The sequence below is a fragment of the Scyliorhinus canicula genome, chromosome 3 (genome assembly GCF_902713615.1).
Source record: "Scyliorhinus canicula chromosome 3, sScyCan1.1, whole genome shotgun sequence".
NCBI lineage: Eukaryota > Metazoa > Chordata > Chondrichthyes > Carcharhiniformes > Scyliorhinidae > Scyliorhinus > Scyliorhinus canicula.
This window is the reverse complement of record NC_052148.1, coordinates 171,362,625-171,375,807: the sequence shown is the minus strand read 5'-3', so window position 1 is coordinate 171,375,807 and position 13,183 is coordinate 171,362,625. Positions and strand designations below refer to the sequence as shown.

At 44.3% G+C, this 13,183-nt stretch overlaps 1 protein-coding gene across 7 annotated transcripts in view; it reads right to left on the bottom strand.

The window, feature by feature from the left end:
- Window positions 1-13,183, bottom strand: part of mapk10 (mitogen-activated protein kinase 10) — a 307,215-nt gene that overhangs the window by 126,067 nt on the left and 167,965 nt on the right. For all 7 annotated transcript variants that reach the window (XM_038791761.1, XM_038791759.1, XM_038791760.1 and 4 more), the window contains one exon: window positions 12,098-12,267. In XM_038791761.1, coding sequence (XP_038647689.1) covers window positions 12,098-12,219 — 122 coding nt within the window. In that variant the 5' untranslated portion in view covers window positions 12,220-12,267. The remainder of the gene's footprint in view (window positions 1-12,097; window positions 12,268-13,183) is intronic.

Here is a 13,183-nt window from a genome sequence, read left to right as displayed (position 1 = left end):
AAACCCACACAAACACGGGGAGAATGTGCAAACTCCACATGGACAGTGACCCAGAGCCGGGATCGAACCTGGGACCTCGGCGCCGTGAGGCAGTTAATCCTAATTTCTAAATGTTTAGAGGCACGGCCAGGTTGGCACCTCCCATGGGCGGGGCATCTAGGAAATCCAACTGGGAGGACTCCCATTATTTGTGCGCGTGGTGGGGGGGGGGGGGGGGGGGGGGAGAGAGAGAGAGAGAGAGAGAGAGAGAGAGAGAGAGGGACAGAGAGAGAGAGAGAGAGAGAGAGAGTTTTTCCTGCATGGTAGGGGAGGGGATCTGGTGTTCACTGAGAATGGGGAGGGGTGCCCCGATGCACAAAAACATGTATGGGGAGTCGGGTCACTCTGATGCCTGTGTGTTGTGGGTTGGGGGGTTGACCTGACGATTAAGTGGTGGGGAAGAGTTTGGCTCTCTGTTGCCTGTCGGGGGTACTGATGTCCAGGCTCGAAGTGGGGGAGGGGCTTTAACTGCACTTTGTAATCTGGGCGCCCTTTAAAAATGGTGCGCTGATCTCCGTGGAACCGGGCTTGCCGGCTCTATCAGGCTCCAGCCCACCAAAGTGACGGCACAAAACACACGCCCCTGATTTTTTTAATGACATGTGTCAGAAGATCTGGAGTGAAAATTTGGCTGTGTTACTGGGAAGAAACACACTGGTTTTCAGACTGCCATTTTTGGGGACAATTCCACCCAATATCATTGTAAACTATGGCCATGTTAGATTATCTTTGTACTGTAATTGGTATCTGACAGAAAGCCACCAGCAACTTTTGATGTACCAGAATTTTACATTCGGTTTACCACCAGCTGTTCCCCACACTTACATGCCTTGCTCACATTATTGTGGCATAGAACAAGGAAGAGCTTCAGGCCTGTGAACTGAGGCAAAATGTGGTAAATTTATCCCAACTGAGGAAGGTAAGATGAGTCAGTCAGCTCCCTTCACCTTGATAGAAACAAAGGCAATTGCTAAATTGCTAGATGTTGAAAAGAGTGTTTGAGACAGTAAATAGATAAGTCAAACAGGCCAGAAGGTGCTTGGTTCATTTATCAAGCTGTGTCGAAATAACTGATATCAGTCAGGGTAAGATGTTACAACCAGTCTCAGAGTCCCTGGTTCCGAAAGAGAAAAAATCAGCCTCTAGCAAGAAAGAAAGCTCCCTCAGGGGACAGTTGACGGTTGAGAAAAAAAGCTTGAGTCTTCCTGTAGTTGTGGGCTTTGGCCATCGAGTGTCACTACTGAGCAAAAAATAATTATCTCGGCATCTGTTGTGTTTGCCTGCAGGCCATGTTATTTCTAATATGTAAAGTAGGTAATTAATCAGGTTTACACATCTTAATTTATTCATCATTAATAGGCCTCCCCAACTCTATCCGTCCATTCCACTAGTTGACTTTTTCACTCCATGGGCGGGATTCTCTCAGCCCATACCGGGCCGGAGAATCGCCGGGCCACGCGTGAATCGCGCAACGCCGCCCTGACGCCGGTCCGCCGATTCTCTGGTGAGTGGAGAATTGGTGCCATTGGCTCTATGCACCCCCACCGGAGCTTCTCCGCCCGGGATGAGCCGAGTGGCCGCAAGAAAAAATCAGAGTCAGCGTGCATCTATCTGGGGGCGGCCTGGTTGGGGGGGGGGGGGGGGGGGGGGCTCTGCTGCGGCCTGGCCCCCGATCGGGGCCTACCGATCGGCAGGCCGGCCTCTAGGGCTGGGGGCCTCTTTTGCTCCGTGCCGGCGTTTACGACGGCGTCAACACTTAGCCTCAGGATCAGAGAAACCCGCCCCAAATGTTTCCAGTGTCGCAGCAAACCTTGACTACATATGATATATAATCAGAAAATGCTGGAAAAACTCAGCAGGTCTGGCAGCATCTCTAGGGAGGGAATCAGAGATAATGTTTTGAGTCTGCATGACTCTTCTCCAGAGCTCGACTATACCTCAATTTTCTGGCCACCACGTTTCCCCTGCCCACACACCTAACTAATCAGCCCCCCATCGGCCAACCCTCTGGAACTACAGGGGGTTCGTAACTATCACACGTAACTATCTAATTTCCCAGTTTTATCTGCAAACCCTTTTGATTGCTGCTTCACTCTAGCTCCCAGTTGGATAAATGCCACCCACCAGGAGAGAGGGATGGAAATTGGGGCACAGCGAAAGCGAGGAAACAGTAAAAACAGGGAAATTCGGGAAAAATAAAGATACATTTAAGAAGTAAATGTAGAATGAGAACTGGTGATTTTAAATGTACACCAATATGACAAGTTGGTGGTCTGCCAATAGGTACCCCTCTGAGGATTTGAGTGAGAGGTGTACAAGTTGCATTATCTGGCCTTATTAGAATACAGTCGCGTAATGGCCGACCGCAGGCAGCTTGTCGAACTGGGACGTGAGAAATCCAACAACTTCACCTGGAAGTCAGCAGTAAAAGTGGAGGGAAGGGACTGGAATATTACTGCAGACAAACAGTTGGCTACAATATGTTTGTGTATCTGGTTGGATTGTCGGCTAATACATCCTTCAAATCAGATTCCAATGTTATGCCAAGTCTCCTATAGGACAGGAGAATCCCGTATATTGGGAGACGGCAGTCTTACCCCATCCCTTCTGACGTAGCTATCCAAATCCGTGGAGGCTGGAGGTTCTGTCTTCCACCAGGCCCCACAGGAACTCATGGAAATAGCAAAGTTCCAAAGCAAGCATGCCTCTGCTGTGTTTCACCGGATACTGGTGGCCTGTCAGTCTCCCAGCAGAATTATTGTACAATTATACAATTATACAGCGCCAAAAGGGGGTTTTCAGACCATTATGGCTGCATTGCCTCTTTGAAAAAGCTATTCAATTAATCCCATTTAACATAGAACAGTACAGCACAGAACAGGCCCTTCGGCCCTCAATGTTGTGCCGAACAATGATCACCCTACTTTAAACCCACGTAACCCGTATACCCGTAACCCAACAATCCCCCCATTAACCTTACACTACGGGCAATTTAGCATGGCCAATCCACCTAACCCGCACATCTTTGGACTGTGGGAGGAAACCGGAGCACCCGGAGGAAACCCACGCACACACGGGGAGGACGTGCAGACTCCACACAGACAGTGACCCAGCCGGGAATCGAACCTGGGACCCTGGAGCTGTGAAGCATTGATGCTAACCACTAGGCTACCGTGAGGCCAAGTCTCCTATAGGACTTGCTTTTCCAGTTTTATGGTCCTTGCTCTTCCCTCATAGCTCTACAAATGTCTCCTTTTTTGATACATATGCTTATCTTTTGAAAAGTACTATTGAATTTTTCCAGAACCCACCTTGTTATGAAGCGTTGTCATCTCCCTTCTGGTTCTTTTGCCAATTACTTAAATCTGTGAGCTCTGGTTACTGACCCTCCCACCAATGAAAATAATTTCTTCTGATCTACACTATTAAAAATCTTCATAATCTAGAACATCTCTATTAAATCTCCCCAGAGCCATCCCTGCTCCAATTAAAACAATCTCAGCTCTTAAAATCTTTATTCCTTTCATTAATTCATTATTTGATATTATATTTGTAATCAGTTAAGGTAAAGTGTAAAAATGGCAGGAGATCCTGCGATGCTGAGGAGGTCGTGGATAGCACGCTCAATGAGTTGGTCACACCGCAGATTAGGATTGGTGAGGGAGACAGGGAATGGGTGACCAAAAGGCAGAGAAAGAGCAGGAAGGCAGTGCAGGTGTCCCCTGCGGTCATCTTCCTCCAAACGGGTATACCGTTTTGGATACTGTTGGGGGAGATGATTCATCAGGGGAAGGCAGTAGTAGCCAGGCTCATGGCACCGTGGCTGGCTCTGCTGCACAGAAGGGCGGGAAAAAGACTGACAGGGCTATAGTCATAGGGGATTTAATCGTAAGGGGAGTAGACAGGCGTTTCTGTGGTCGGAAATGAGACGCCCGAATGGTATGTTGCCTCCCGGGTACACGGGTCAGGGATGTCTCAGATCGGCTGCAGGGCATACTGAAGGGGGAGGGTGAACAGTTGTCGTGGTGCATATAGACACCAATGATATAGGTAGAAAATGGGATGAGGTCCTACAATCAGAATTTAGGGAGTTAGGAGATAAGTTAAAAAGTATGACCTCAAAGGTAGTAATCTCAGGATTGCTACCAATGCCACGAGACAGTCAGAGTAGAAATTCAACAATAGTCAGAATGAATGCGTTGCTTGAGAGATGGTGCAGGAGGAAGGGGGTATGGATTTTTGGGACATTGGAACCGGTTCTGGGGGCGGTGGGACCATTACAAATCGGATGGACTGCACCTGGGCAGGACTGGAACCAATGTCCTAGGGGGTGCTTTTGCTAACACTGTTGGCGAGGTTTTAAACTAATGTGGCAGGGGGATGGGAACCAGATTAGGAATTTAAAGTTCAGTAAAGAGGCAGCAACTAAAGCCAGTAAGGTACTAGATAATAAACTCAATGTGACTAAAGGGAAGAGTAGACAAGGAAGAGATGATGAACGCAAAGGGACAGATGGTCTGAGGTGCATTTGTTTTAATGTGAAAAGTGTAGCAGGTAAAGCAGATGAATTTAGGGCTTGGATTAATACCTGGGAATATGATGTTATTGGTATTACTGAGACTTGGTTGAGGGAAGGGCAAGACTGGCAACTAAATATCCCAGGGTATAGATGCTTCAGGAGGGATAGAGAGGGATGTAAATGGGGTGGAGGAGTTGCATTACTGGTCAGAGATGATATCACAGCTGTGATTAAGAATGGCACTGTGGAGGATTCGAGTACTGAAGCAATATGGGTAGAGCTAAGAAATAGGAAGGGTGCAGTAACATTGTTGGGACTTTACTACAGGCCTCCCAAAAGCCAGCGTGAAGTAGAGGTACAAATATGTAGACAGATTATAGAAAAATTTAAGAGCAATAGGGTGGTCGTGATGGGAGATTTTAACTTCCCCAACATTGAATGGGACTCATGTAGTGTTGGAGGTGTAGATGGAGCAGAATTTGTAAGGAGCATCCAGGAGAGTTTTTTAGAGCAGTATGTAAATAGTCCAACTCGGGAAGGGGCCATTCTGGACCTGGTATTGAGGAATGATCCCGGCCAGGTGGTTGAAGTTTCAGTCGGTGATTACTTTGGGAATAGCGATCACAATTCCGTACGTTTTAGAATACTCATGGACAAACACAAGAGTGGTCCGAAAGGAAGAGTGCTAAATTGGGGAACAGCCAAGTATAACAAAATTCGGCAGGAGCTAGGGAATGTGGATTGGGAGCAACTGTTTAAAGGTAAATCCACATTTGAAATGTGGGAGTCTTTTAAGGAAAGGTTGATTAGAGTGCAGGACAGACATGTCCCTGTGAAAAAGAGGGATAGAAATGGCAAGTTTAGGGAACCATGGATGACGGGTGGAATTGTGAGACTAGCTAAGATGAAAAAGGAAGCATACATAAGATCTAGGCGACTTAAAACTGATGAAGCTTTGGAGGAATATCGGGAAAGGAGGACAAATCTCAAATGTGCAATAAAGAGGGTTAAAAGGTGTCATGAAATATTTTTGGCTAACAGGGTTAAGGAAAATCCCAAAGCCTTTTATTCGTATATAAGGAGCAAGAGGGTAACTAGAGAAAGGATTGGCCCACTCAAAGACAAAAGAGGGAATTTATGCGTGGAGTCAGAGGAAATGGGTGAGATTCTTAATGAGTACTTTGCATCGGTATTCACCAAGGAGAGGTACATGACAAATGTTGAGGCTAGGGATGGATGTTTAAATACTCTGGGTCAAGTCGGCATAAGGAAGGGGGAAGTTTTGGGTATTCTAAAAGGCATTAAGGTGGACAAGTCCCCAGGTCCGGATGGGATCTATCCTAGGTTACTGAGGGAAGCGAGGGGTGAAATAGCTGGGGCCTTTACAGATATCTTTGCAGCATCATTGAGCACGGGGTAGGTCCCGGAGTACTGGAGAATTGCTAATGTTGTCCCTTTGTTTAAGAAGGGTAGCAGGGATAATCCAGGGAATTATAGACCTGTGAGTTTGACGTCAGTGGTAGGCAAACTGTTGGAGAAGATACTGAGGGATAGGATCTATTCACATTTGGAAGAAAATAGACTTATCAGTGATAGGCAGCATGGTTTTGTGCAGGGAAGGTCATGTCTTACAAACCTAATAGAATTCTTTGAGGAAGTGACAAAGTTAATTGATGAGGGAAGGGCTGTAGATGTCATATACATGGACTTCAGTAAGGCATTTAATAAAGTTTCCCATGGCAGGTTGATGGAAAAAGTGAAGTTGCATGGGGTTCAGAGTGTACTAGCTAGATGGATAAAGAACTGGCTGGGCAACAGGAGACAGAGAGTAGTGGTGGAAGGGAGTGTCTCAAAATGGAGAAAGGTGACTAGTGGTGTTCCACAGAGATCCGTGCTCGGATCACTGTTGTTTGTGATATACATAAATGATCTGGACGAAGGTATGGGTGGTCTGATTAGCAAGTTTGCAGATGATACTAAGATTGGTGAAGTTGCAGATAACGAGGAGGACTGTCAGAGAATACAGCAAAATATAGATAGATTGGAGAGTTGGGCAGATAAATGGCAGATGGAGTTCAATCCAGGCAAATGCGAGGTGATGCATTTTGGAAGATCTAATTCAAGAGCGGACTATACGGTCAATGGAAGAGTCCTGGGGAAAATTGATGTACAGAGAGATCTGGGAGTTCAGGTCCATTGTACCCTGAAGGTGGCAACGCAGGTCGATAGAGATGTCAAGAGGCATAAAGTATGCTTGCCTTCATTGGACGGGGTACTGAGTTCAAGAGTCAGCAGGTCATGTTACAGTTGTATAGGACTTTGGTTAGGCCACATTTGGAATACTGCGTGCCATTCTGATCGCCACATTACCAGAAGGATGTGGATGCTTTAGAGAGGGTGTAGAGAAGGTTCACCAGGATGTTGCCTGGTATGGAGGGTGCTAGCTATGAAGAAAGGTTGAGTAGATTAGGATTGTTTTCATTGGAAAGACAGAGGTTGAGGGGGGACCTGATTGAGGTCTACAAAATTATGAGAGGTATGGACAGGGTGGATAGCAACAAGCTTTTTCCAAGAGTGGGGGTGTCAATTACAAGGGGATCATGATTTCAAGGTGAGAGGGGGAAAGTTTAAGGGAGATGTGCGTGGAAAGTTTTTTACGCAGAGGGTGGTGGGTGCCTGGAATGCTTTGCCAGCGGAGGTGATAGAGGCGGGCACGATAGCATCATATAAGATGCATCTAGACAGATATATGAACGGGCGGGGAACAGAGGGAATTAGATCCTTGGAAAATAGGCGACAGGTTTAAGATAAAGGATCTGGATCGGCGCAGGCTGGGAAGGCTGAAGGGCCTGTTCCTGTGCTATAATTTTCTTTGTTCTTTGTTCTTTTGTTCTTCCTGACTCTTTCCATTGCTGAAACTTTTCATATCCATTGTCAATCGAGTAAATCTCCTCTACTACACTCCTCTTCAATACTTTAACATCCTTTCTAATATTTGGTTCCCAGAATTGGACACAACACTCTAGCTGAGACCTAATCAGTGATTTATAAATATAATATTCATAATATGAATATTTGGCCTGTGACATTGAACCAACAAGAACAATGAGGAATTATATTTATAAAACTGCTGTTCCCATCAACTCACCTTTCTGAACATTACAATTGCATTCAATTATGATTAACCCTTAGAATGCCAGCAGGTTTAGAAATAGCCTGTGTAACACTAAGATATACTAATAGCTATAACAAACAGGAATAACTTTATTATTGTAATATTGAGCAGTGTTGCTAAATGAAACAGTTCAAACACAATTGTGCATAAAATTATAAATTGATCCTCCTGCTTGGTCCTCTCCTGATCACTCACCTTTCCTAATCTCTATTTATGTTGTGATGTGGAGATGCCGGCGTTGGACTGGGGTGAGCACAGTAAGAAGTCTTACAACACCAGGTTAAAGTCCAACAGGTTTGTTTCAAACACGAGCTTTCGGAGCACGGCTCCTTCTTCAGGTGAATCCTGAAGATTCACCTGAAGTTTTTTATGTTAACTTCAGTTTTCCTTTGTGCACCTCTTCTACTTATTTTGAAATGTTTAACCTAACTTTATTTCTCTGCCTCCCCACATCCACTGTGAGTTCTGCAGGTGGATTTTTTAAAAACATTGCCATTGACTGGCAAAGACCTTGTTGACCTTTTTAAAGGTTAGTTTTCAAGGCAAAAAAGAACTTAGCCTCTGGTGACTGGCATATTCGCGTCGTTTAGGGACTTGTGTAAACTGTTACTACGCTCTGATTGTTTAATTCAAATTGCTTAATATCAAGCTCAATCACAGTTGGGAAGAACATCTGAGGATTCAAGAAGCTACTTATCGTGGAGGAGTGGGATAGATAGAATCATACTCCTTGATCCTCCCAGAACAGCTCTTGGAGCCTAGTTCTGTAAAGGCTTTCATGAAGCCAATGATATACGGTGAGCCCTACACAGATCCACAGAGCAATTTACTGATGCCTGAGACAGATTCACATAGCAGTCGACAGAGCCCTGCTGGGAACCCACACAGCAGTGTGATGACTGAAGCCCAGCACAGACATGACATTGCATACTCAGTCCCAGCACAAGACCCACAAAACAACAACCGGTATTTTATTTTATCATTCTTTTGTGTAAATGTCCCAAACTTTCTCTTAGGTGGCTGACAGACAGTAAAAGATTTGGAGAGATGGCTAATGTAGGGTCAAGAAGGTAGAATTTTGAGGTGATTTTTAACAGTGGGGAGGGAACTGATGAGGTGAACTGGTTCAGGAAGAGTCAGGCTAAGACAATGCAAAGCCCTGTCATAAGGGAGGAGCAGCATGGACTATAAATAGAGTCCCAGCACAGGCCCACGTAGGATTGGAAAAATAATTTCCCAGAAACAGTTTCCAAATTTGGTGACACCTTCCGAAAGCATAGTGTTGATTTTCACTTGTACACTGACAACATCCAGTTCTACCTCACCACCACCTCTCTTAACTCCTCAACTATTGCAAACCGGGTGGCACGGTGGCGAAATGGTTAGCACTGCTGCCTCCGGTGGCGAGGACCCGGGTTCAATCCCTGCCCCTGGGTCACTGCCTGTGTCAAGTTTGCATGTTCTCCCCTTGTCTTTACCCCCACAACCAAAAGATGTACAGGTTCGGTGGATTGGCCATGCTAAATTGCCCCATAATTTGAAAAAAAATAATTGGGTACTCTAAAATTATTTTTTTTTAAACTATTGTCAAACTACTGGGTGGTTACTTTGGATGTGAATCTATGGTCTGTCCTGGTCCTTCATTCATATCTTTGTTTCCTCCAGACTTAATTAATTAATTAATTAATTAATCCAACACACTGCAGGCTGGCCGACCACATTCTACTTCCAAAACTCTGCTGCTTGCTTCTTAACTCACACCCCTGTGTTCGCTGACCTACATGGAAAATGCATCTTGATTTTAAAATTCTCATTCTTGTTTTCAAATCCCTCCATGACCTAGTCCTTCACTATATCTGAAATCTCCTTCAGCCCTACAACACTCCCAAGATATCCATTCTCCTCTAATTCTAGCCTCTTGTGCATCCTAAATTTTAATTACTCCACCATTGGAAGCCATGTCTTCAGTTTCCAAGGCTCGAATCTCTGCAATACCCTTCCTACATGTCTTCATTTGCTTTCCTCCTTTAAGTTCAAAAACATTTGATCACCTGACCTAATATCTCCATATTTGGCTCAGTGTCAAATTTTGCTTTATTATGTACCTATAAAGCACCTTGCAACATTTTATTATGTTAAAAGGACAATATAAATCTGTGATATCCTTGTTGAATCCCAAACTCTAAATTAGCACTCCCTTTCTCCTAGCTAATTTACGTATGGTGGGGAGGTGGTGGCATAGTGGCATTGTCACTGGACTAGTAAACCAGAAACCAAGAGTAATGCTCTGGGGACTTGGGTTCAAATCCCACCCGCTGCAGATGGTGAAATTTGAATTCAATAAAAATCTGGAATTAAAGTCTAATGCTGATTATGAAACGATTGTCAGGAAAACCTATCTGGTTCACTAATGTCCTTTACGGAATTAAATCTGCTGTCCCAACACACAGAAATGTGGTTGACTCGTAACTACCCCCTCAAGTGAAATTAGGGCTGGGCAATAAATGGCAGCACAGCCTGCAATGCCCACGTCTCATGAAAGGAAAACAAACATATTTTACAGCTTTGCATCAGGCACCTTCTTTGGACTGCAAGAATGTCTTCGAAAATGATTTGAAATATTTATATACTGCATGTTTCAGAAACTTTGAAATTTTCCATTTAGATTCCGGCTCAAGAGGTCTTGAAATAGCAATGTAGCATCACTAAGAGTTTCTCTTATCCTGTGGACTTTTCATTAACATTGCAAATTTAGAATGTGTTGCTGAACTGAATAACTGAGGTGTATTATGGGATTTTTTGTGTAGTATTAAAAATAATATTGCTCAAATGGTTTGATAATAATCTGCACTTCCCTTTTATAGCTGGCATCAGCACAACCTGTCAAAAAAAGAACTTGCATTTTCATATTCATGTTCACAGTACGGCAGGAGCTCCCAAAGTACTTCACAAACAATGGAGTACTGTAGTTACTGTAGTAATGTAGGAAAACACTGCAGCCAATTTGTGCACAGCAATCAGATGAATGACTACACAATCTGCTTTTTATTTAAAAAATTCCAATTAAGGGGCAATTTCACGTGGCCAATCCACCTACCCTGCACATCTTTGGGTTGTGGTGGTGAGACCCACGCAGACACGGGGAGAATGTGGAAACTCCACACAGTCAATAACCCGGAGCCAGGATCGAAACCAGGTCCTCAGCGCGTGAGGCAGCGGTGCTAACCACTGCGCCACCATGTCACCCCCCCCCCACAATCTGATTTTTTTGGCGATTCTGGTTGAAGGTTAAATAATGGCTGGGACACAAGGGAGAACTCCACTGATTTGTGCTGAATAGTGGGATTATTTACTTCCACTTGAGAGGATGGGTGGGTGGTCCTCAGTTTAACATCTCATGTGGGAGTACAACCTTCTGACTTAGAGAAAGGAATGTCGCAACTGAGCCAAGACTGATGCCTGGCATGGGGTGCAAATGTCATAACAATTAAACATACCATATGTGAACTTTGGTGCGTGCACGGTGGCACAGTGCTGCTTCGCAGCGCCAGGGACCCGTGATCAATTCCTGCCTTGGGTGGCGGTTTGCATGTCCCCCCGTGTCTGGGTGGGTTCCTCCAGGTGCTCCGGTTTCCTCCCACAGTCCAAAAATGTACAGGTTTGGTGAATTGGCCATGATCAATTGCCCATAGTGTCCAAAGGTGTGCAGGTTAGATAGGATTACAGGGTTACAGGGATAAGGCGGAGGAATGGACCTAGGTAGCGTGCTCTTTCGGAAGGTTAGTGCAGACATGATGGGCCGAATGGCCTCCTTCTACACTGTAGGGATTCAATGATATAGAAATAGTGTACTGTTTGGTACTACAGGTATTAGTTAAATTGAAAGCTCTGAATATGCACTAGGAAGCTCATCACTCAAACACTCAAAACACCATTGGGAAGTGTATACGCCTTACTTATATGCATGCCTTGTGACCATGGGATTAATTTACCATGTTAATCCTCCTGGCGTACAGCTGCATATGGTGAAAGTGCCTATCAGGAATTATATACCCCATCATTCTCTCTCTATTGGATGGGAAAACAACAGGTTCCAGGTGACAGTTTTGACCCAAATGGTAGTTTGGAGCACAGAAAAGATGCCAAAATTAAACAAGGATGAAGCCAGCTCCCTTAGTTTAACGTTCGCTGCAGCAGCCCTGATGCAGAAATAATTTTCTGCTACAAGGAGAATAGGTCCACTCAACAACAGCTGGGAAAGAGTTCCAACATGTGGATCTTTGCTGCTCATGTTCTGTGCCGACATCTTAGCTTGAAACAGAAGGTTGACATTCATGTTTAAAATGACGACACCATATACTCACCATACAATACCCTGAGCCCCAGAGCCAATGGGCTTTAGATTCTGGTAGCGCTTGAGAACCGTGAAGGTAGAATCACCTACTTCTACGCTGTAGAACTGGTTGTCCACTTTGCTTTTACTCATGTTGTAGTGTTTAGCAATATATGAAACATCCACTTGTTTGTCAAATCCCTGAAATTAAATAGGAGTCATTAAGTTATGGCGCTTCCGAGATTACGACAGCAAAATACTGTTGACATTACAATTAAAATTTGTAGAAAATCATTTACAGTACAGAACAGTTGAACAAATTGATCTCTAAGCATGCATTCTCCAAGTCAATGTTAATGTAACAGCCAGTGAACAATGCCCTTACAAGATCACAACTAGTATTGTAAAAGATATTAGCTGGGTTAATGGCAAAGCGAAAGTAGCATTTAATTTCAGGAGGTTATGCAACTAGATGTGAATCCAGTTAACTTGTTACACTGTGAGGCAAGAAATGGCTGTGTGCTCTCAAAACTTCCTTACAAATTAAATGCCTTCTCTAATTATTTGTTTTTCCATATTTCTTCTCAAAGAGAAAATAAAAACGCATCTGTATTCCTATCCATAAATGAAATAAAAAATAAATAACCTTTATTGTCACAACTAGGCTTACATTAACCCTGCAATGAAGTTACTGTGAAAAGATACATTTCGGCACCTGTTCGGGTACAGTGAGGGAGAATTCAAAATTCATATCATTGTTCGTAGGACTTCATTTTAAATGCAGTTATCATTTATAACACAAATATATAAAAAATTGTCAGAGATTAATTTGTGACACAATTAGTTTACGCATTAACTAATAAACAGTTGGCAGTGAATTTCAGTTATATTTATAGTTGAACATAACCACCCAGCTGATTTAATTAAAAAAAAGTCACGAACACATCTGAAATAACTACAACATGGACGGGATTCTCCCCTACCCGGCGGGGCAGGGGGTTCCGGTGTGTTGGAGTGGCGTGAACCACTCCAGCGTCGGAAGTCTCCGCACCTTTAGGCGTCAAGCCCTCACATTGAGGGGCAAGGCCCGCGCCGGAGTGGTTCCCGCTCCACCGGC